At 46.2% G+C, this 25,277-nt stretch overlaps 1 protein-coding gene across 2 annotated transcripts in view; it reads left to right on the top strand.

The window, feature by feature from the left end:
* Nucleotides 1-25,277, top strand: part of TANC1 (tetratricopeptide repeat, ankyrin repeat and coiled-coil containing 1) — a gene marked incomplete at its 3' end in the record, with an annotated part of 423,607 nt that overhangs the window by 178,304 nt on the left and 220,026 nt on the right. For both annotated transcript variants that reach the window (XM_082260319.1, XM_082260322.1), the window contains exon 3: nucleotides 2,100-2,282. In XM_082260319.1, coding sequence (XP_082116445.1) covers nucleotides 2,100-2,282 — 183 coding nt within the window. The remainder of the gene's footprint in view (nucleotides 1-2,099; nucleotides 2,283-25,277) is intronic.

Here is a 25,277-nt window from a genome sequence, read left to right as displayed (position 1 = left end):
TGGGACATCCCATTTGTGAGGAAACTGTGAAGTGGCTGCGTCTGTCAGAGGACGTAAGAGAAAAAATAATTTTTGTAAGAACTTACCGTAAAATTATTTTCTGAGTCCTCTGACAGACGCAGCCCCTGCCCCTCTATGGGGTTTGGTTGTCTTTTTCCTTCACTGCTTGCTACAAAACTGATTAGTAAGCTGGATGTGTCTGGGGGTCATGTCTAAGGGGACAGCCCCTAAGGGTGTGTCTAGTGAAAAGTTTTTCTAAATAGTTTCACTGCCTAGTCTACTCCTGTAGGTGGCGCATTACCCATTTGTGAGGAAACTATGAAGTGGCTGCGTCTGTCAGAGGACTCAGATAAAAGAATTTTACGGTAAGTTCTTACAAAAAAATGTATTTTACCTATCCATAAAGTTTGGTATTAAATTTAGATACATCAAGGGGGCATTTTTAAAAAAACAATCCTGCTTGAACTCTGCTTTAATTGAACAAGCTTAGGTTAGAAGCTGATGGGCTACCATGCACAGCTGCACCCGATTTTGCACTCAATAGTTTTAGTAAATCAACCCCTATGTGTCCGGAGTTTGGCCTTAAATCCCATTTGAACCTTTAGTTTAAATTGGCTATATACATTTCAGGTATATCAAAACAAAAGGTTTCCAGAATCTATGTTTTCTTTATAAAGCAGCCACAGCTACAGTAGAAAAGCCTTCTGTCTGCCAGCATGCTTCAGAGAATGGTCCTTGCACTCTGTGTAAACGCAGTGGTTAGAAGTCCGAAACACCCCTTGCCGAATCCGCTGAGAATTGATTGCAGAGCTAACTCTGGCTAGTCAAACATGTTTTTTTGTTAAAGAAATACCGCAAAAAGAAAAAGTGTCAAAAGGCACATAAATCACAAGGACTAATGTGTGTGTATGATATGCAGGACTGTATGCAGTTATCAGTTACAGGGGAGTGATTGAATCCTAAGGATTTGTTAAACTAAAGGTGGTTAGCGGTTCCACCTGGCAACACTTGGGTTGCTGGTTCGACTCTCAATCACGGCACTACCTGCCTGAAGTGTGCATGTTCTCCCTGTGCGTGCGTGGGTTTCCTCCGGGTGCTCAAAGTTCCTCCCACACTCCAAAGACATGCTGGTAGGTTAATTGGATCCGGTCTAAATTGGCCCTAGTATGATTGTGTATGTATGAATGTGAGTTAGAGATTTTAGAGTGTAAGCTCCTTGAGGGCAGGGACTGATATGAATGTATAATATATATATGTAAAGCGCTGCATAAATTGACTGCGCTAAATAAGTACCTGTAATAAATGATAATTATTCACATACAGATGGTCCCTTTCGTGTCAATTGGGATGCAGTGGCTGCAGGGACACAACTGCGGCTTCCACTTTGATATCCATGTGGATGCACGGCCCCTAATGCACACTGTCTGCATTTAAGATCGTGTAACTGTACAAATGTCATATTGGGGGCAGCAGCTTTGTCCCTGTAGCAGCTTCATGCCAATTGACATGAATGGGACTGCCTGCACACAGTGCACAGGGATGAGTGGAACACCTGTGCATTCCCATGCAGGTAAACGTATCTATTAATACTCCAGTGTGGAGAAGGCCTTGTAGTTGAGCAGGTTTTAACCAGAAAAAAACTTAAAACCCCTGACCTATATGATGCAATAGAAGATATCCCTATTCTGTAATATGTGAGTGTTACTACCAACCAGCAGAACGTAGGAGACAGGGCAGCACATAGTGTCAGGCCCAGGAATGCATTTGCTACTCTGACAGTACTAGAAAATGGTGCAAGTATTGATTGATTTTTCTATACAGGTAGGTAGGTATGACAACCAATTGACCATTTTCTTTTTTTTTTCTTTTTTCTTTTTTTTTTTTTACTTCTGGTCACAAAACAACTAAAATTAGGGAATGCAAAAGTTAATGTCTGATGTATATGTGAAATTGACTAAAATATGGTTTATATGGTTTACGTTTAACATGTTTTTTAATAACCTGATGTAAACGTATTACATGTCACCTATTTACAGCAATGTTTGGTTTATTACTCATTTGATTTATGATTTCCTTTTTTTTTTTTTTTTTTTTTCTAGCTGAAGAAAACACACAAAATATTTTATTCCCAAATCACAATGGAGATTATCCAAATCCCTGCATCCAGGATGATCTGTATAAAATGGGATTCACCAAGGGGGTTTCAGTTTCCTTGCCATCGTCACCATTACTGCCGCGCCAGTCATACGCTGTACCACAGCGGGCACCCAAGAAATCCCCAGGTAAGACTCAAATTCATCTTGCTATGTTCATTAATTAGGAGGGATTATTTAGATTTAATTGGGATGGATTTCTTAGAAATTGTACTTTAGATTAGAATGTGGATTCTTTATTTATAAATCTGTGATTTCAGTTTACTTTTTAGCCTTAGGCCGGCTGGTTCAGCAGGAACCAGATGAATTTCAATACAACTATGGGCAGGCTGGTTGTACTAGAATTGATCAATGGATTGACTTCAGTACAACCAGCCTGTTGGGTTTTCCTAATGTGATCATGGCTGGACGCTGTACCTGCCGACAGTGTGATGGCTGGAAAACTGCCTGCTCTCAAAATACAATAGTGCAGTCAGTGTTGATGGGGGAATCCAGCAATTTTCTTTCCTTCAACCCATGGTCGATGGACAGAAAATTGTATAATGTATGGCTTTGTTTAACCTCGCCATAAATAGCACAATCTTATTGTGCAATATCTCTACAATCAGGGCATTGTAAAAGACAAAGAGAATGTTTTACCTGTTTCTTAGGTTTTCTTGATTCTAACCAGTTTTTTTCTCCATTAGGCCCCTTTCACACTTGTGCGACCTAACAGTCGTGTGATTTTTCCATGATTTTGAATGGGACTGAAGCAATGCCTGTGTAATCGAGGTCTATTGACCTCAAAACGTATCAAAATCGGATCAAAGTAGCGCAGGGACTACTTTGAAGTCGTTGAGACTTGAAGTCACACAGATCTAAATGGTACTCATTGGAAATCATAGGGTACGACTTGTCATGCGACTTTGCAGTCCCAAGTCGCAGGACAAGTCTTTAAGGGCTCATTTACACAAGTTTCAAAAAGGCTGCATACTGATGTGTACATGTTTTTGGTTTTGTATATGCAGCAGTATATGGGCCCATGGGTGCAGTGGTCGATCATGGTGCACAAAGGAATACTCAATGTCTTCCTGGTGAAAGTAAACTACAAGGTGCTGTCCAGATGGTACCTTGTCCCATCAAGGCTGGTAAAACTCTACCCTGGTACCCTCACCCCCCTCTGTTTTGGAGGATGTGGGCGAGAGAGCGATAGCTTCCATGTCTGGTGGTCCTGCCCGAAGATCCAGCGCTTCTGGATCGCAATATTCAACCTTGTTTACTCAGTGACCGGAAAAAACATACCCAAAAATCCTAAAACAGCACTGTTTGCAGACTTGTTGGATGAGGTCCCTTAGACACCTCCAAACCCTCATTTTTATATTTTTAGTAGCTAAAATTACTATGTCACGAGCATGGAAATCTGTTGTGGTTAATGCCAAATTGGTAAAACACAAAATATCCCGGATTAGAAGTAACAAAAAATTTGACAAATATCCTTAGTGCCAAACAAGCCAGGTTTGAAAAAACGTGGAATCCCTGGTTTCAATACCTTGAAAGCCTCCTAGATCCTGGGAGTGTTGAGGTTGGGAGCTTGACCAAATCTTGTTATTACTTTTTCCTTTCATTTTCTTTTTTTTTCTTTCCTTTTTCTTTTTTTCTTTTTCTCTTTCTTTCTTTTTCTTTTTTTTCTTTTTTTTCTTTTTCTCTTTCTTTCTTTTTCTTTTTCTTTTTCTTTTTCTTTCTTTCTTTCTTTTTTTCTTTTTCTTTCTTTCTTTCCTTCTTTCTCAGTTGTCCCAACATATTTCAGGTGCTTGTTACAGGTCATTAACTCATCACATTGGGAATGAAGGACAAATGGTACGGAATGGAGCTTGCACATTCCATAATGGTAGCTCTTATGTTTCTGGCCTGGCATGTACCTCTAAATGGTAACATCACTTTTAGTGGTAGAAAAAAAGAAAAAAAAATAGAGTATACATTTGCAACACATTGTAATTAAATGTTATTTAATAGTACCTTTTAAGGCCCCGTTCACACTGGGGCGACGCTACTTCCCGGGGCGACCTCACAGGTCGCGGCGCGCTGCTCGCACTGCATTGAACATTGAAGTCAATGCAGGTCGCTCCGGGTCGCCCCAAAGAAGCTCCGGACCCTTTTTCTAAGTCGGAGCGACTTGTGTCGCTCCTATTAGAACGGGTCCACAGCTTCTCTGTGACAGGCGACCTGTCAATCGACCAGGTCGCCTGACAGGTCGCCCCAGTGTGAACGGGGGCTCAGTCTGCAACCCTGGCATTTTTTGTAAAATGCAATGCAATATGGCTACCTTTTTTCTCGACCAAATTGTAGTTATTCTTTAAGCCCTCATTCACACCTGTGCGATTTGTCATGCAATTTGCCAGTCGCACCCCATTGCCAGCAATGGAACTGTTCAAATTGCTGTGACCCAGAAAAAGCTCCCTGCACACCTTTTTTTCGATTTCATTGTGACTTGCATAGACTTCTGTTAAACGAAGTCACTAGCCGCAGGACAAAACTGTCCAGAATAGGTTCACATTTGTTTATTTGCAAAATTTCCATTTGTAATTCCTGGTGTATTTTGGTCTAGAATGTTGAAGGACACATTAAGCTTCGTGATGCAATACAATTTCCTGTCTTATGGCAGATATGACAGATGATGGGGACTATATTATATATTGTGTTCTATTTCCAGTGCTTGCTGAGTTTTTAGAGGTCGAGGTTTTATGAAAGGCTCAGGTTTCCTTAATGGCATAACAGACTTTTCTCTGGGGTTCTAATTTTACTAGTTTCAGTCCCCTGCTACGTATTCGCTTTCCTTTTGTTTCCAATGATAATTTAAAGGGCTGTTCCAAACAATACATAAATGCCAGGCTTACTACATTATGTGCATAATATTAAAATAAAGCTCTAGCTCTTGTTTTATGTAAAGCCCAAAATGACGCTTGCATTGTGGACCCCCACACACCACTTTAAGACCAGGCCTTTTTCTGACATTTGTTGGTTACAAGTAAAAATCTGTATTTTCGCTTTCGTTCATTGACGAACACAGCTCCATATCTTCCTGACCGATGGATTTATGCTGCTCTCCATAGGAGTAAGACACTAGGCGGAAAAAAAAGACCACTCCTATAGGGCAGTCCTAGGGGGTATACTCCCACTTCGTGCTAGAGGGCTTCAGTTTTTTTTCTGCCTAGTCAGGAGTAAGGTCCTAGTTCCTTGTTGGGCACTTTAGTCCGAGCATTTTTTTCCTTTTTAAACAAAAATCTTTCTTTTTATTATTTTCTGTTTCTGTGAGAACTACAATCAACTGCCGGACTGGGCGATGGACTGGATATCTTAGATGCTTACGGTCTTCCTTGTCTGGCTAGGGAGACCAACCCAACCTTAGCTCTGTGCTAGGTTGGCCTCAACATAGCCTCGCTTGCCGGCGAGTTAAACGTCCCGTGAGGACGCACCCTAGTCACGACCCTAGTCATGACCTGTGTCGTAGCGTACCTCTGGCCCGCAGCATCCCCATGCCATGATGGTGGCTGGTCTGCCTGGAGTGGTGCCCGCCTGATCCCAGGGTGTGGTAAGTAGTGGCCCCTCAGGGTGGACGTGGGCCCCTCCCTGGGTTGGTCGGACCCCGAGTGCCCTTCCTTCCTACTTTTACGCTCCCTCTTAACATCGGGGTCCCTCTGCGGACCACCCCCCATTCACCCATACCTATCCGGCCATGCCTGATTTTTATGGTGGTGGTGTCATCAAGCAGGTGCTGGGGGCCGGGGTCAGCACAAACACAGGCTTTTTAGGGAGCATGATCCTAGTGGGACCCCCCCCCCTTGCTATCCAAATGTACCTGGTGGTCCTTGGCAGGTCCCGGGAGCCGCGTGGGTGCCGCGTGCAGCTGCCATTTTGTTGTGGATGGCTGCTGTAGCTATCGGCGGCCATGTTTGTGTAGTCCGGTGGCCATGCTTTTGCAGTCTATGGGGAGGTAATTCAGCGGTGGGCCTCTAGTGGCAATTCTATGAACTTCCTCTTCCTCTCTGATCACTGCACAGCATGCAGCCTGACACTCTGCATCCGCATATGAGAAGGGGTTGACAAGTCCCTGGGGGGGGGAGGGGTATTTATGTCTATTTTGTTGCACTGGGACTTGTAGTTCCGCTGGTGCAGTAGCAAGTTGGTATTTTTCACAGCAATTTTACACATTTTGCTGGCAGTTCCAGGTTAAACCATATAGTCCCTAGAGCACGTGTCACCACCTGACCCCCCCTTTGAGGCTACGGCACCTGCGGGGTCCCAGTCCGTCTGGTCTGCTATAACGGCAGTCCTGCATTCACTGGTGTCTAAAGTACATTTGGCCCTCCAAAACAGGATGAGTAAAAAGCGTCCTTCACCTGCATCCTCTGCCTTCTCAGATTCTGAGGTTGATTTGGCCGCTGTAGACGCGAGTCACCCTATTGGGTCTGTGTTCATGCACCCTGAGTGTTCTGATAGTGAGGATAATTCCTCTTCCACTACAGTCTCGCATGAAAAGGCGCTGGTGGATGCATTGATTTAATCAGTGCGGGAAACTTTAAAATTCGAGGACGCAGCTACCACTGCGTCGGCTGCAACGAACCATCAAGGCAGCAAAGGTATTCCCCTTACCTGCTTATTTCGACAACATTGTCGCAAGTCAGGGGGGTTCCCCCTAACATACTGTCAGGGTCCCTGAGCGCTTTGCTATAAGGTATCTGTTTAAAGAGTCCCTGCTAAAGAAACTAACAGTACCACCCATGGTGGACTCTCAGGTTTCCAGGTTGACTAAAGCCACCCTCCTTCCGGTGGAGGACTCTCTATCCTTGAAGGACCCCTTTGACAAGAGAGCTGAATATCTGGTATGATACCTTTTTTTCCCATGGCCGGTTTTATTCTGCAGCCAGTGTTTGCCATAACCTTGGTTTCACAGACATTAACGGAATGGGCTAAGCTCCTGTGCCAGGATTTGGAAGGTGGACAACCTCCTCCTGACTAGACATATGCCGGTTTTCGGTAATTCGATATATCGCGGTATTGCATAGCCACGGTATTGTTATTGTGGCATTTTTAAAATACCGAGTTTCTCTGTCAAGTCTGCCTGACTTGTGAATTGATACATTTCAGTGAGCTGGATGACTCATTCACTCACACAGCTAATGCCTTTCAGCATTAAGTCTCCCAGTAACTATAAACAAAAATGATTACATTGTATCTTTTCCTTCCCTCTGCCAGGGAGAAAGGAAGTTTAACCTCTTAAAGACTGGATCTTTTTCTGACACTTGTTGTTTGCAAGTTAAAATCAGTTTTTTTTGCTAGAAAAGTACTTAGAACCCCCAAACATTTTATATATTTTTTTAGCAGAGACCCTACAGAAAAAAAATGGCGATTGTTGTAATATTTTATGTCACACTGTATTTGCGCAGCAGTCTTTCAAACGCAATGATTAGACTTTAATGAATAATAAAAAAAAAAAAACGTAACAGTAAAGTTATCCCAATTTTTTTTTTTTTTGTTACACAGAGAATCGTGAGAGAATCGTGATCTTTATTCCAAGCTAAAAAATCGTGATTCTCATTTTGGCCAGAATCGTGCAGCTCTAATATATATATATATATATATATATATATATATATATATATATATATATATATATATATACACACACACACACACGCATAGCAGCCCACATTACATTATTATATAGCCATCAAGCAGTGTCTACAAAAAATGCAGAAAGCTTGCCAGAGCAGGAACTGCAGGTTAGTCGCATGGTGCAAAAGCAGGATGGATTTCAAGGCCACTGAATTTTAAAAAAATGCTGCATGCACCTTTTTTCTGCGGAAAATGAGGGCATAGCAGCCCGTTCAAATCAACGGGCTGCTATGCCTGTGCAAATGTGGGCCGCCAACCCGCATACATGTGAACCACCAACCCGCATACATGTGAACCACCAACCCGCATACATGTGAACCACCAACCCGCATACATGTGAACCAGGCCTAAAGCAATAGTAAAGTCATTTATAAACAACACCTCCTTCAGGTTTAACCACTTCTTGACCACAAGGATTTGCCCTCTTAATGACCAGGCCATCGGATCGGAGCCGAGCGCCAGGACCAGTTATCACCAGTTAGGCCAGACACTGCTTGATGACCTATTTTAGGCCTGGTTCACAGAGTCTGTACTGACTGACTATATAATAATGTGCATAAGTGAACCAAAGCCCCTAAATTCAGCAATGAAATTGAAGTGAGGTGGAAATTTAATAATTTAAATTTAATAATAGAATACCGTGATAATACCGTATACCGTGGCAAAACCTTAATCAATTAATCGCAGCATGAAAATCTGATACCGTCACAAGCCTACTCCTGACCTGACGGACCAGTTGGTCCAGGGGTTGCAGTATATGTGTGATGCCTCTCTGAATGCGGCCCCCTTAGCCTGCAGGGTGTCTGTGACGACAGTGACTTGCCGCATGATATGGCTGAAATACTGGTCTGTGGACCAGGCTTCCAAGAAGGTATTGACTGATCTCCCTTTTGTAGAAGACCGCTTGTTCAGGGCTTCCATGGAGATCATTAAGGGTCTTACAGGAGGTAGGGGTACTTTGCTTCCGCAGTCTGTCATGAGTAAAGAGACTCGTCGCAAGCCTGGTCCTTTCTTCTCGGGCCATAAGCTGTCTTTTTGTTCTTCGGAATCGAAGGACCCGGGATCAAATTCCATCTGTAACCCCGCAGCGGGTTACAAGAGGCCCTGGCCGGGTAAGTCAAGAGCAGGCCCCTCCAGGACCACAGACAAGCTCGCTTCTGCCTGAAGGGGCGCCCTAAACCGTACTAGGGGTGGGGGGACATCTTCGCTTCTGTCCGGATCCGTGGACCTCCTAGATTCAAGACAAATGGGTCCACAAGCTGATTCGGTCTGGGTACAATATCGAGTTTCGGTCCTTGCCTCAGGCAAGGTTTCTTTCCTTCCAATCTTTGTTTGTCCCCAGATCGTCTACAAGGTCTTCTTGGGGCAGTACAGGATCTGCTCTCACAGGGGGTCATTGCTTTCAGGGATTTTATTCAAACTTGTTTAGTGTTCCCAGGAAGGAAGGCAAGGTCCGTCCGTTCTGGATCTCAAGGCTTTTAAACCCTCTGTGCGGGTTCAGAAGTTTAGAATGGAGTCCATTCTCAAGGTGGTGGCATCCCTTCAATAAGGAGATTTCCTGGCCTCTATCGATATCAAGGACTCTTACCTTCATATCCCAGTATATGTCAGGCATCAGCGTTTCCTTCACTTTGCTGTGGGCGAGGAGCACTATCACTTTGTGGCATTACCCTTTGGTCTCACCTTGGCTCCTCGGTATATTTACGAAATTGGCCCCGGTTTTGGCTTTACTGAGACAGAAGGGGATTGCGGTGCTGGGGTACCTGGGTGATCTCCTTCTGCGGGCCAAGTCTCCAATTGCCCTGAAGGACAATCTGGACATTTCGGTGCAAACTTTGCAAGAGTTTGGATGGAAACTAAATTTCCAAAAATCTGTTCTGGTTTCCGTCTACAAAACTGGACTATTTGGGCCTGACCCTGGACACGACCTTAGCCCAGATGTTTCTTCTGTAGGTGAAGTTGCAGGATGCGACACGGCTCCTGCTGTGCAACCGGCGATCATCCCTCAGGACTTGCATACAAGTGCTGGGCCTGATGGTCTCCACCTTCGAGGCGGTCCTATTTGCTCAGTTCCATACCAGGTCTCTACAGAAGGAAATCCTTGTCAAGGGGTTTTCTCCTTGCAGGTATTTTCTCTCACTTCCTGTTTGCTTATAGGACAGGAAGTTAAGAAAAATCTCCCCAATAGGACAAAGATGGCGAAAATAAACCTCACAGGTGTTATAACCTTCCTTTACTCTATCCAAAATTAAAAAAAAGTTTTGCCTATAGTTCTTCTTTAAAGTACCACCCTTATCAGAATTCTGGTGTCCTTGAAACTTTCTGTGGACTGACCTGAAATCCCAAACTTTATCAGCTTTCTCAGGTATGTTCTGTCGTCTTCCCCTCAATGTGGTGGAGATGTAGAGAAGGGAAAATGTTTGAAGTTCAAATAGGGAGATCAGCCAAGATTTACAGTTCTGCCCCTCCATAGGTACATTTCAGTGAGCGTTGTCACCCTAAGACAGGAAGTGTTATTGGGCACAATCACCAGGTGAAAAGAAGGCCTGTAAAAAGGACATAGATGCAGCCACCACATCTACTGTAAGGGAGCAGGTAAGCTGCAATATATTACATTTTTCATTTTTTTAAAATTAAGATTACACTTTAACCATTTTAAATAGACAATGATGGCTACTATCACCTTAAGCAAAAAAGCTGTATGTGGTGAAGACCACCTCTTTATATTAAAAGCGCAGTGATCTTTCCTTCCATTACGCCTGATCTGTAATGATATTCGGGAGGAATTTAAATGCATCAAATAGCTAATTTCTGTCTTTGAAGTAACTTTATTTCTCCCAGTCAGAAAGACTCGGTATTAAGTAATTTTGTACAGTTTACAATGCATAAATAAATGATTATGTTGATTTGCAGAGGAGTTTACAGGGAGGCATTTAGTTGCTAATTGCTTTTAATTTCATATCAGAATCTCATACCCATATCTGACATTCTAATGAATAAAAGAAAAACAGGGATACACACAGATAAAACCTTCACAGTGATACTAGATTTGCTAATGGACTCTGAAAAAAGAGATATAGAATGAACAGGGTGCATGTTCTTGGTCCTAAAGCTAACCAGTGCTGCCCTATGAGCATTTTGCTTTTCTCGATAGGCTGTCCATTTTTTTTGCACCATTACTCATCTTTCCCTGTGATTGAGTGGCAGTGTATCTTTGTACACAGAAAGCAAAACAATGTGTGAGCCCAGTGGCTCAGCGGTAGAGCCACTAGAAACAAATACATCTCTGACCATAAAGCTAACCTTTAGACCATTGGGCTGGGGCCCACGGGGGCTCTGTTGGGCTGGGGCCCACAGGTGCTCTGTTGGCTTGGGGGCCGCGGGGGCTCTGTTAGCCTGGGGGCCACGGGGGGCTCTGGTGGCCGCGGGGGCTCTGGGGGCCGCAGGGGCTCTGTGGGGCCAGCGGGGGCTCTGTTGGCCTGGGGGCCGCGGGGGCTCTGGGGGCCGCGGGGGCTCTGGGGGCCGCGGGGGCTCTGTTGGCCTGGGGGCCGCGGGGGCTCTGTTGGCCTGGGGGCCGCGGGGGCTCTGTTGGCCTGGGGGCCGCGGGGGCTCTGTTGGCCTGGGGGCCGCGGGGGCTCTTTTGGCCTGGGGGCCGCGGGGGCTCTTTTGGCCTGGGGGCCTCGAGGACTCTGTTGGCCTGGGGGCCGCGGGGGCTCTGTAGGGGCAGAGACTCTAGGTGCTTGGTAAAGAGGCGATATGCTTGTACTTTATAATTACAGGAAATAGTAGAACAAAGATATGATTGGCTGCTGAGACCTATGTCTCTATTTTTCTGCCATGTGCATCAGTTAACGTTTCCATTTGTTTTCTGTATTCTGGCTTATTTTTTTAAAGCAGGTGAATGTCAGTTTCCTATAGTCAGATGGCTGAGAGATGAACTCCGCTTCCTATTGTTTACTGCACCACGCACATTCTTTGTGGCCTTGTTAAATAAATCCATTAATGTTCTAGCAAGGGTAATGATGTTGAGCGTGGCAGATCTCTCTCTATAGCAGCAACTTGCGGGCCATGTACACAGCACAATTACTACAGAAGAGAAACTTGTTTGTTTAATCCTAGTTAAGCATGGTTGAGCACTCCTGAAAAACCAATGCACACTCATATAAGCTGGAAAGAGACAGAGAAGGCCAGGATGAGCGTGCCTAACTTCTCTTCTTCTGTTGCCTACAATGCAGATTGAGTGGCTTTTATCTAAGAGGGCATTTGAACAGAAGTCCATCAGTAGGCTGACTTTTGTTTGACCACAGTGGCCACAAATGGATTTCAATTTTGCTGGTCCTTGCTTGGAGAAGTACTGCCAAAGCTTGTTTGGCTGTTCTTCTCCCTTGGATCACAGGAGTGCAGTTTGTTCTGCACTCCTGTGACCCATTTTCAGCTGACAGCGGGCAAAAAGCATATACTGCTAGGTTAATTGGCGTCTTCTAACAGTTGTTCCTGGCTTGTATGTTTATGATTGCAGAGGGTATGTTATGATGTAAGTCCCACTAGTTTAAAGCATAACTCCACTTTTGTTGAGAAAAAAACATTCCCCTCTGGGTGATCTATGTACATTGCAGGGATTTTAACCAACTTTGTTGCAGATTCCCTACCTTTTGTTATTCTGAAGAATTAATTGTTTGTTCCTCTGTGCTGAGTGGGTCAGATGGGAGTGGTTTCATAATTATCAGCTAGGGCAGCTGCAGGGCTCTAATGAGGAAAACTGCTGGGCCTGCATCCCTTTAGACGTGTTCCTATTGGGAGTATCTTACCAAAAATGACATTTTTGTTGCAGGAGATGCCAGAAATCTGACTTGTATCTTAGGCAGACTTCTGGGAAATATGGGGAGCCAATCTGGGGTGTGGTCAGTACACATTCTGTGTACAGAACAACTCCTGGTAGCCATATTGCATTGCATTTTAAGAAAATTATAACAGCTGCAGATTGAAAAGGAAAGGTCATTTTTAATAACCTTCAATTACAATATGATTTGTGTCGCAATTGTATGCGCTATATTGTTTTTCCTCATTTGCTGATTTTTTTTTTTCCCCCAACGAAAGTGGAGTTACCCTTTAAATAGTTCTCTATAGTCTGTACATTGCTGCAGAAATGGTAGTCCTATAGAAATTTATATGGAAGAACCTGTAACAAATAAAATAAATAATGATTGTGTTTTCCTGAAATACTGGCAGTATGTTAAAGCCCAACTCAAGAGAAAGTGAAAATGATCACTTAGTCCCGGTTCGCACTTGTGCGATGCGGGAAGCCTGCAAATTTGCAGCCTGTTCCCGCATCGCATCCGCACAAGACGCAGTTCACACTGCCATATGCGATACGCAAGAGGTGTCAATTAAATGTTAATGACACCGGACACCCCCAGTTTGATCGCATATCGCAGTGCGATCTGACAGTTCGCACAGGATCGGATCGCACAAGTGTGAACCACTGTGCAATCCGATCCTGATGCGGCTGAAAAAAAGGGTCCTTTGCGTCTTTTGTGCGGGTGCAGTGCGAATTTCAGCCATGCAAAGTGTATGGCTGAATTTGCATCCGCACAGGAGATCGCATGTAATGAAGGAGCAGTGCGCTCCGATATTACATGCGATCAGCGCACCCGCAGTAGTGTGAACCGGCGCTTACAGTGGGCTCGCCCCTGCACTGCAACGGTGAAATGCTGCAGGTGCTGGTCTGGTCTTGTAGCGAGAAATATCCTGCGGAAGGAAAGGATCGGGGGAACTTAAGTACTTTTCTTGTTCCCCCAGACCTAAATGATCATTTAACCCTTGCAATGCACACTGCAATGGAGCATTTTTATTTTCTCTGGAGTACAGCTTTAAGCTCTTGTGCGTACAGGCCCAGTAAAAAGCATAGCTGTGTTGGTTTTTGTATTGATTTACTGGGTGGATTTTGCCCTGGACAGGTATTCCCATGGAGGAAGGCTGGGAAAGAATAGTATGACGTTATAGTGTTTGCTTTGGATGAACAGATCGGTTTCCACGAATAAACCTGTTAGTAGAGAAGCGATTTAGATGGACTGACATTTCTGTATATTTTAGTTGTGTTTTGCTTTGTTGATATTGGGCTCTAATGTAGTGTATTGTTGATTGAAAAAAATATTGCCAGGCCATATATTAAAATTGAACTTTAGTGCGGTTCTGTATTCAGTAATACATATATTTCTCTTACGTCCTCCGACAGTCGCCGCCTCTTCATATTCGTCACATATGGGGTATTAGACTTTGCTCCGAAGGAGTAGCTAGGCAACAGAATATGTTAACAATAAAGCTTTAACATATCCCACCCTCAAGGGGTGGTCCCCTCAGTCAATACCCTCCTACTTCCTGCAACCATATCTCAGTTTTAATGTCTAGCTTGTCAGGAGTGGCTGGCTCTCTCTGTGCTGGGACTTTCTGTCCCAGACTCTTTCTTCTTTTTAATATTTTGTTTGAGTTTTCTCTCTACCTTTACTTAGCTGTTATTTTTGTCAGCATTAGTTAGTTCTTCGGACGAAGAGGATCATGCGGACTGGGTCTCGGGCTGATCCCCCTGGTCGCAGGTCGTGGGTCAGTGGCTTCCCAGTCTGCCATCGAGCGTTCAGCCAGGTAACGCTCCTGGCACAGTGAACGACCCATCCCTGTTCGGTGCAGGGATGATTGGTGAGGTGGCTACCTCACCGGACGCTGTGCGGTTTCTTAACCTCCATTGTGTGCGTCTTGAATTGCGACTCTCCCTGCCTCATGTGCAGCGGCTTGTTCGCCTGTGCGGGTTCCCCACGCCATGTGAGGTAAGTGTATTTATGTGGGGACCTGTCTGTCTGGGGGGGTCTCAGTCTGGGACTGTGTAACCTGCCTTTAATCACACTGCTTGTCTCCCTATCTCTCGGCTGCATGCTGTGGGCTGCAAGGGGGGGGGGGGAGCTGTATGACACTGTGTGTGTCAGGCTGGGCAGTGTGAGAAGCTGTGTGCTGTGGGGCATGTTTTTTCTTGGCATGTTTGGGCATATACAGCGATCGCTGCGGCGATCTAACATGTATCCTTGTATTGGGATGTAATGTGTGTGTTTTTATGCACTGTGGAGCGGCGTTTTCGGCGCCAAACGACGCCATTTTACCGGCACCCGCTCCGGCCGCATGGTTTACATGCACGGCGGCCATTTTCTTGTAGCCTCCATAGGCTTACATAGAGCGCCCTGGCAGCATCACTTCCTCTTTCCAGGAACACCGATCGAGGCAGCAGCAGCAGCGGGGTCTCCTCAGGTTTTATCCTTCTGTTCTTGCTATCCATTGCCTGTATTCAGTTTGTATATTCCCTGTGGGGGTCTCATTGTGCCTGAGTGTGGTGCGGTGGGCTGCGCTTGCCGCGCTTGCTAAAAGGGGGCAGTTAACCCTTGGTTGTCTGGCATTACAGGGGCAATGGATTCTCAGGAGGGCAAGTTTCCTACAGTATTGGTGGAAAGCCAGGGGACCGCTGTTTCCCCCCCAGGGGGGGATTTAGCCACTATTGTGGCTGGCCTTGCTGCCCAGGTGCAAATGCTGGTGGCTGCTCAATCTACTAAACGGCCCAGAGTTGCTCTGTCCTCTGATTCTGAGGGTGAAGGTGATGGGGCTGTTCTGGCAGGGACCTCCTTATCGGGGTCCCGCTCCTCTCTTGATCTAGTGGGGTCTGAGGTAGAGGCTGAAGTTGAGGGGGTTGATAATTCTCCCCCTGGCTCGCCTGAAGAGCTTGCAATCATGGATGAGTTGATTGCTTCCATTAAGCAGACGCTACGTTTGCAGGACGAAGTGTATCCCCCCGCTGCCTTGGCGGCTTATGGGACGCAGAGGAAACGCAGGACGCCGCAGGTTTTTCCCTGCAATGCTGATTTTCAGCGCGCTGTTAAGGATCAATGGCGCGATCTGCGCAAGCCTTTTGCGGTACCAAGTAAATTCAAGCTGCGTTATCCTTTCTCGCCTGCCACTGATGAACGGTGGTGTGTGCCTCCGCCAGTGGATCATGCAATTGCGGTTTTGAACAAAGCCACTGCGATTCCTGCAGAGGGTTCCCCTGTTTTCCGTGATGCCACGGATAGGAGACTGGAGTCTCTTGCCCGTCATACTTATTCTGTTACGGGTTCTATGCTTAAGGCTCTGTTTGCTTCTCTCATGGCGGCCCAGGCGATCGCAAGTTGGACGCAGATGCTTAGGCGCGTCCTAGTGGCCGATTCGGCCTCGGCGGCGACCCTGGATATGGTGGATCAGATCCACCAGGGTGTCATGTATCTGTGTGATGCGGACCTGGACCTGATTCCGTTGGCTGCACGTGTGCACAGCGTGGCGGTGTTGTCTCGCCGCCTGGTTTGGTTGAAATGTTGGTCGGTGGACCAATCTTCACGTAAGACCTTAGCCAATCTGCCTTATGATGGGTCTCGCCTTTTTGGAGAGTCCCTGGATGCTAATGCTAATTTTCGGCCCCCTCAGGGGTCCTTTCGTGCCTTTCGGCCGCACTACAAGGGCAAACCGTTCAAAGGCCAAGGCTCTCAGAAGAAGCCCTGGTCTGGGAAACAGAAGTCCGGCCAATCCGGACCTGCAGCCCATAACAGTTCGGCCTGAAGGGGCGCCCTCACCCAGTTTTGGGGTGGGGGGACGCTTGCTCGGTTTTCTTCAGCCCTGGTTGGCCCGTGTGCGGGACAGATGGGTTCTGGAAATCGTTCGATCTGGTTACAAGATCGAGTTTCTCTCTCGGCCGGAGAGCAGATTTTTTCCCTCAAATCTTCAACTGTCTCCAGAGCGCCTGCGGGATCTGCACCTGGCGGTGCGGGACCTGAGGGCTCAGGGAGTGGTGGTTCCGGTGCCTCATCGGGACAGATTTCGGGGGTTTTATTCCAATCTGTTCACCGTGCCCAGGAAGGAGGGCAAGGTTCGTCCGATTCTGGACTTGAAGGCTCTGAACCGCTCTGTGCGGGTTCGCAAGTTCCGCATGGAATCCCTGCGCTCGGTGGTGGCTGCCCTCGTTCCGGGGGAATTCATGGCCTCCATCGATTTGAAGGATGCGTACCTTCACATCCCCATATTCGAGGGTCATCAGAGATACCTTCGATTTGCCATTGCGGAGGATCACTACCAGTTCGTGGCGTTGCCCTTTGGTCTCGCCTCGGCTCCGCGGGTCTTCACCAAGGTGCTTGCACCGGTTCTGGCATTATTGAGGGCCCAGGGCATTTCTGTCCTGGGGTATCTGGACGACATTCTGGTTCGGTCTGCGACCAGACAGGGTCTGGAGGAGGACCTGTCTGTCACAATGCAAACTCTGCAGGAGTTTGGTTGGACGATAAATGTTCCAAAGTCGACACTGAGTCCGTCGGTTCGTCTCCCCTATCTGGGAATGATACTGGACTCGGTGCAGGCGAAGGTCTTCCTGCCGGAAGACAAACTCAGGACTCTTCAGGAGGAAGTCAGGTCCCTCAGGGACGTTCCACACTCGTCTCTGCGGATGTGTATGAGATGTCTGGGATTGATGGTCTCGGCCTTCAAGGCGGTTCCTTTCGCGCAGTTTCACACGCGGGGTCTCCAAGCGGAGATCCTGTCCAGGTGGGACGGGCGACCTCAATCTCTGGATCTTCAGATCTCGTTGAGTCATCGCACCAGGGAAAACCTTCTGTGGTGGCTCCAGTCCCCGTTGGTCCGGGGGCAAGTCGTTTCGTCCGATCTCGTGGACGGTAATCGCCACGGATGCCAGCCTGTCGGGCTGGGGTGGTGTTCTGGGCGTTCTGTCCGCCCAGGGGACCTGGTCGGAGGGGGAGTCTTCCCTCCCGATCAACATTCTGGAATTGCGTGCGATAAGGCTCTGTCTTCATCGCTGGACGGACCGGCTGCAGGGCTGCCCGGTTCGGGTGCAGACGGACAATGCCACGGCGGTGGCCTACATCAACCACCAAGGGGGCACCAGGAGTGCCCGAGCGGCTCGAGAAGTGGCCGACATTCTATCTTGGGCCGAGACTCATGTCCCGGCGATAATGGCGGTTCACATTCCGGGAGTGGAGAACTGGCAGGCGGACTATCTGAGTCGCCAGACCCTGGATCAGGGGGAATGGTCTCTCCACCCGGCTGTCTTCCAGATGTTGTGCGCGAAGTGGGGTCTTCCAGATGTGGACCTGTTCGCGTCTCGCCTCAACTACAAGGTGGAGAGGTTCGTGACAAGGACGCGCGACCCTCGGGCAGACGCGTCGGACGCGTTAGTGGCCCCGTGGCATCAGTACAGGCTGATGTACGCGTTTCCACCGATTCAGTTGCTGTCCAGGTTCCTTCGCAGGTTACACTCGGAACGCAGCACGGTGATTCTTGTGGCACCGGACTGGCCTCGCCGGTCCTGGTACGCAGACCTCGTGAATCTGGCGGTCGACGCCCCTTGGCGTCTGCCTCTTCGAGACGATCTACTGTCTCAAGGACCGATTTACCATCCTGCTTTACAGTCGCTGGCTTTGACGGCCTGGCTGTTGAGACCGAGGTCCTGAAGGAGAAGGGTCTCTCTCCAGAGGTCGTTCATACTTTGATCAACGCGAGGAAGTCTTCCTCGGGGAAGGTTTATTACCGTACTTGGAAGGCCTATTTTGCCTGGTGTGAGTCCAGGGGGTTTTCACCCCGCACGTACTCGGTTTCCCGTGTGCTGTCTTTCCTTCAGACGGGTGTCGATCAGCGTTTGGCGCTGGCTACGATAAAGGGTCAGGTGTCTGCGCTGGCCGTTCTGTTTCAACGTCCCGTGGCTTCCAACTCCTTGGTTGGCACCTTTATTCAGGGTGTGCGGCATCTGGTTCCTCCTAGGAGGGATCCTCTGCCCCCTTGGGACTTGAATCTCGTTCTATCTGTGTTACAACGTGCTCCTTTTGAACAGATCAGGGAGATCTCGTTGTCTATGTTGTCCAAAAAGGTCGCCTTTTTGGTGGCGATCACTTCGGCTCGCAGAGTGTCGGAACTGGCGGCTTTGTCCTGCAAGTCTCCGTACCTGGTTGTTCATTTGGATAAGGTGGTCTTGCGACCTAATCCTTCTTTTCTGCCGAAACGAGTTTCGGAATTCCATCTTAACGAGGATATTGTTTTGCCTTCGTTGTGCACGAAGCCTAAACATCCAAAGGAGATGAGATTGCACTCTCTGGATGTTGTTCGGGCGATAAGGGTTTACCTTAAATCGACTGAGTCTTTTCGTAAGACGGACTCCTTGTTTGTTCTTCCAGAGGGTCCTCGGAAGGGCATGGCGGCTTCGGCCTCTACCATCGCCAAATGGATCAGGCAGACCATTGAACAGGCCTATGCCTTGCAGGGGAAGGTTCCCCCTGTGCCTGTGAAGGCGCACTCTACTAGATCTCTGAGTACGTCTTGGGCCTGCCGTCATGGGGCTTCTGTAGCTCAGGTGTGTAAGGCGGCGACTTGGTCGACCGTGCACACTTTCACAAAATTCTACAAAGTAGATGTTCAGGCATCGGCGGATGCTTCCTTTGGCCGCAAGGTTCTTAGTGCGGCTGTTCCCTAGGGTCCCTTGTTGGGGACTCCTGGCTGTTGGGATAGTTTTTTTGTATCCCCTGGGTTTTTTGTCTTTTCCTGGGTTGTTGCTCCTGTTGAGCACTTATTTTTGCTGTTGCCCAGCTGGTTTCCTTCCTTTGGTAAGGTTCCTTTCTTTGATGTGGAGACTGCGTTGCCTTTCGGCGCGGATGCGTTTCCCACCCCTCATGTTTGCACTGCTTTGGGACGTCCCCATATGTGACGAATATGAAGAGGCGGCGACTGTCGGAGGACGTAAGAGAAAACGGAATTTTTGTAAAATCTTACCTGTAAAATTCCTTTCTCTGAGTCCTCCGACAGTCGCCGCCCCCGCCCCTCTTTTGGGGTTTGAATGTATACTCTACTGCTATTCCACTAAAACTGAGATATGGTTGCAGGAAGTAGGAGGGTATTGACTGAGGGGACCACCCCTTGAGGGTGGGATATGTTAAAGCTTTATTGTTAACATATTCTGTTGCCTAGCTACTCCTTCGGAGCAAAGTCTAATACCCCATATGTGACGAATATGAAGAGGCGGCGACTGTCGGAGGACTCAGAGAAAGGAATTTTACAGGTAAGATTTTACAAAAATTCAGTTTTTCTAAATGCAAGTAGTTTAGGTACCTGGGTTTGACCTTGTATTTGCCTCCTGCAGTCCACTGTACATCAAAGCTCAGACTGGAGAGGAAGAAGCAGCATAGGAAGCCAACTGGTTAATGTGATGACAAGGAGCGGAATTTGGGGTGACAGACAGATGAGTTCATCACTGTGCTGATTCTGCTTCACTGTCCATTCACAGGCTGGAGGTGGGATCATTACAGTCTGGGTTTACAAATGAAGTGGGTTGACCAATAGTACTCATCATTTAATCTAGAAAACTGGACACCTAGTGGAATTAAAGTGCTACTGCAGGGGCATTTCCAAATTAAATTGCTTGCCTTTATCCGGCCCTTGAGGCACTATTGCTCCATCTAACACCTATGATGGGGCACTATTCTTCCACTTGACACCAATGATGGCGCTCTAGTCCTCCCACTGACACCAATGATGGAGCTCTATTCTTCCCACTGACACCAATGATGGGGCACTATTCCTCCCACTGACACCAATGATGGAGCTCTATTCCTCCCACTGACACCAATGATGGAGCTCTATTCCTCCAACTGACACCAATGATGGAGCTCTATTCCTCCCACTGACACCAATGATGGGACACTATTCCTTCCACTGACACCAATGATGGGGCACTGTTCCTCCATTTGACACCAATAATGGGGCTCTATTCCTCCCACTGATGCCATCACTTGGGCATTATTCCTCCGACTGACACCAATGATTGGGCACTGTTCCTCTCATGGACACCAATGATTGGCACTGTTCCTCTCATGGACACAAATGATGGGGCACTGTTCCTCTCACTGACACAAATGATGGGGCACCGTTCCTCTCACTGACACAAATGATGGGGCACCGTTCCTCTCACTGACACCAATGACTGGGCACTATTCCTCTCACTGACCAATGATGGGGCACTATTCCTCCACTGGACACCAATAATGGGGCTCTATTCCTCCCACTGACTCCAATTGGGCATTATTCCTCCACTTGATACCAATGATTGGGCACTATTCTTTCCACTGATACCAATGACATTGTTTAATCCCACTGACATTGGAGCATTATCTATTCCAACAGGCCACAGCCTGGCCCCCCTAAGGCCTAAGGACAGTAAACCGGCCCTTTGTTTATAAAGCTTGGAGACCTCTGCTTTAAATCAAAGGTCTACAAATCTTTCAGCCAACCTGACCATAGCCACGCACTGTACATTGGCATACTGGCTTGTAGTGCAGTGTTCTAGGGTGCCAGCACTGGGATTAGTAAGGTAGTGCTGATTCCCTAGGATAGTGGTCTTCAAACTGTGGCCCAGGAGCCATATACGGTCCTTTGCTTGTCTTTATCTGGCCACTTACCCCAACAACAGGGCATTATTATTCCAGCTAACACCAATGATGGGGCACTATTCCTCCCACTGACATCAATGGTAGGGCACACTTCTTCCCAATAATACCAATGATGGGCACTATTCCTCACACTGATATGAATGATGGGGCACTATTCCTCCCACTGACACCAATGATAGGGCACTATTTCTTCTACTGACTCCAACAATGGCACACTATTCCTTTAACTGATACCAACGATGGGGCACAATTTCCTCCACCGACTCCAATGATGATGAGGCACTATTCCTCCCTCTGACACCAATTATGGGCAGTATTCTTCCCACTGACACCAATTATAGGCAGTATTCCTCCCACTGACACCAATGATGGGGACTATTCCTCCCTCTGACACCAACAGTGCACTATTCCTCACATAATAACAAAGATGAGGGATTTTTTCCTCCCATTAGCCACTGTCTGGCCCTTCTAAGGTCTGAAAGACCGTAAACTGGCCCTTTGTTTAGGAAGTTTGTCCTAGGAGTTGAAGTTCCACTAGAGCTTAATACTGGCAGGATCTCTAGGTCCAATTAAAGTAAAAGAAGCCTACATTACAAAACCCACATAAGACAAGGAGGAGTAAGCTACCACCTGGCAAACTTTTTGTTTTTGGGTTTACATATAGTTTAACAAGGTTTCTACTATACTTGCAGTGTTATGTATTAGACGCGCTCATGTTCTCATAGCTACGCCTAAAATAGCCAATTTATTTTTTTAAGGAGAGTTGATACTTAAATGGTATATGTCTGCCTTGGTTGTTGGTCAAACCAAGGTCATTTATAAGTGCAGTTAAAGGAATGTCAGTGTGACCGTCCCTCTATTGTAGTGGCAATGGAGCACAGTGTGTATGTGTGAAGACAAATTCTCTGGCTAGGAGCTCTACTGGATCTGATCTGACCTCGGTTACATCCTCACAATAACCTGAGGTCATCCTCTCATTGCCTGCTATTATGTGGATGAGCGCACTTGCTTGGGAAACACATCCTTCTCCTCCTCCTGCTCGTTAAAGTTTTCTCTAACAATTCCGTTTTTTTGCATGCCAAAAGATGACCAACGCTATAATCAATACAAAGTACTTGAAGAGGAAATTTAAAATGTACAGTATGTAGTTTAATATTGGTAGCATCTCTTGGTTTTCAGTGGGCTATGCGTCGGTGGAAAATAATGCTGAAATTTCAGGATAATTGTCTTCTTTATTTTATGCCCTTTCCTCTTCTACTTATGATCAACTGGACTGCAAAAATCCAGTCATGGTTGACATGTGGGGAGACTTTGAACTGGCCAGTACTTACTAGGCTTCTTGAGACTTGGGACGCAAGTAATGCTCATGTGGTCATTCACTCCTTTGAGATCAGGGTAGGATTCAACCTTTATAGAGATTTTCTGTAAATATGCCATGTGCAATAACCAGCACTACAGAAACCACCATCATTACTTCCGATCATAACCCTGAATTGGCCACAACAAACATTTGAGTTGCCTTTTTGGCAATGCTGAATCATAACAACATACTTGTTTGCAATTGGTGGAGAATAAAATCATTGTGGGATTTAAAGAGGCCCTGTTATCAACCTAAAAAAGAAAGCTAAAAAATATTCAAATAGTTAAGTGCTTACTTGCAGCATTTTTTCATTGCCTAAATATTTTTTTATTGATTTGCAATGTGCCTCTGAACTTGCTAGGGGTTTGACACCCCAGTGAGTGTCATTTCCCCCGTACAGCCCTTCCCTTGCATGTCCTAACTTTCTTCTTTACAGAGAGAGCCAAACTACTGCCTGTGCTGGCCCAGACCTCAGCTACTCCATTCACTTCATTTCAATGTAGCTTTCAGAAGAGAAGTGAGGGAGAATACCATAGAGCAGCCTTTCTCAAACAAGGTTCCTCCAGAGCAGGGGTGGGCAACTGTAGCCCTCCAACTGTTGTGGAACTACATGTCCCATGGTATATTGCAAGACTGAAGGAATCATGAATCCCAGAGGCATGATGGGACTGGTAGTTTGGCAACAGCTGATGGGCAGCATTTGCCCACCCCTGCTCCAGAGGTTGCTAGGGGCTGAGCTGTTGCTGATTGACCTCCCATTTGATAGTGCCTGCATGGTTCCAAGGCCAACGCCACTTGATAATGTCTGTGGCAAAACACCAATGATCAATTTAGCTGTCTGTTAGAAGGGAGGAGGGGGGGGGGGGTGTGTGTTCTGTCTACAGGCGGAGTGGCTTGGTCACGTCATCACGCTACCTGGACGAGAAGGCGGGCACCATCTTGCTTGACCGGGATTGTTTGGATGGAGACATGCGCATGTTCTTTCACTTGTGTGAGTAGCACTCATTTTTAATAAAGAATCTGTTTTAAGGTTTCACACTATTTAGTGCTTTTTATTGATATGTTCAATGCATTTGGGAGCTGGTGTTCTCTTTTCTGGAATATATCCAGAGGCATCATTCCTGTGGCTGTTTGATTCCAGCTGGAATATTGGTATAGGGAATGAATCCCCAAAAGCCTGTGTGACCCAACTGTTTTCTGGGGGTCTTCGAGCTCTGGTAAGAGGACATCTGACTTGGGTGTTGGTGATTGGCATCTATGGTGGAGGGAAGGAGATATCATCCATTTTCGGTCTTTGGCTGTTGGAACCACACACCTTTTACTATTATCTTTGTAGGACTCTTTTCTCACGTTGGACATTTTCTGTATATGATTATGTTACTTTCATATTTTAATACTAATTCACGGACTACTTTTACATATTTTTTGTTGGCACAACACTTTGTTTATATATATATAAATATATATATATATATATATATATATATATATATATATATATATATATATATATATATATATATATATATATATATATATATATATATATATAAAAATGTGTGTAAACCTAGCCTTAGGCTGGCCATACATGTTCAAATTTCTTGTACAATTTTCCTTTAGATTTACCAAAAAACATATAATATGAGGTCAAACAAACTAAACAACTTTCAGTTGTATCCAATTAGGCAGGTCCTTGCACTACATGGTTTAAGGTAAATGTAATGGGAAATTGTAAAAGATAATTGATCTTGTATGGCCAGTGTTAGGCTGGCCATACATGTTCAGTTTTCTTTTACAATTTTCTGTTAGATTTACCACAAACCACATAATAGGAGGTCAAAATTAAAACAACACTTTCACTTGTATCCAATTAGGCAGGCCTTTGTACTACATAGTTGAAGGTAAAGGCCCGTACACACGTACCGATTGTTGGCCGTGAATTTTCGGCTGCCACCCGATCGTCCGATTATCGGCTTGTTAGTATGATGCTTCCGACAACCGACTGCGACTTTTCGGCCGAACAAAATCTGGTGTGCAGGCTATAAAATTTTTGTTGGCCGTCACCAGAACGGCCGATTGTTCGTCAGTCAGTACAGATTTCGGCTGACAAAAGCCAGATGAGCAAGACTGGGCATGCTCAGAGAAGAAAAAACACACGGAAAGTTAACCATCACATGACATCACTTCTGCAGTTGGTTGTTGTTGGCCGACAAAATTCGTGTGCAGTCTAGAGCACATTCCAACCAACACAACAACACTGGACAAAAGACGGCCGATCGGTCGGCCAACAATCGGTGCGTGTGTACGTGGCTTTAATTTCAAGAAAATTGTGTAATGTATGGCCAGCCTTAATCCACCATAAAAGTTGGAGAAATTTTTCTAGACAGAGAAACTTACAGTAAAAATATTTTTGTGACCGAAATTGTAACCTACATTAAAGGGTAACTCCGCTTTCATAGCCAAAAAAAAAATATATAGCTTACTCAAACGTGTTTCATGTCATATTGTAATTAAATGTTATTAAAAATTCCCTTTCCTTTTCAAACTGCAGCCACTGTAATTTTCTGTAAATTTCAATATGGCAATCTGGAGGCGTTCTGTACACAG

This window comes from Pelophylax lessonae (genome assembly GCF_965119305.1).
Source record: "Pelophylax lessonae genome assembly, chromosome: 6".
Taxonomy (NCBI): Eukaryota; Metazoa; Chordata; class Amphibia; order Anura; family Ranidae; genus Pelophylax; species Pelophylax lessonae.
This window is presented reverse-complemented; position numbering and strand designations above follow the sequence as displayed.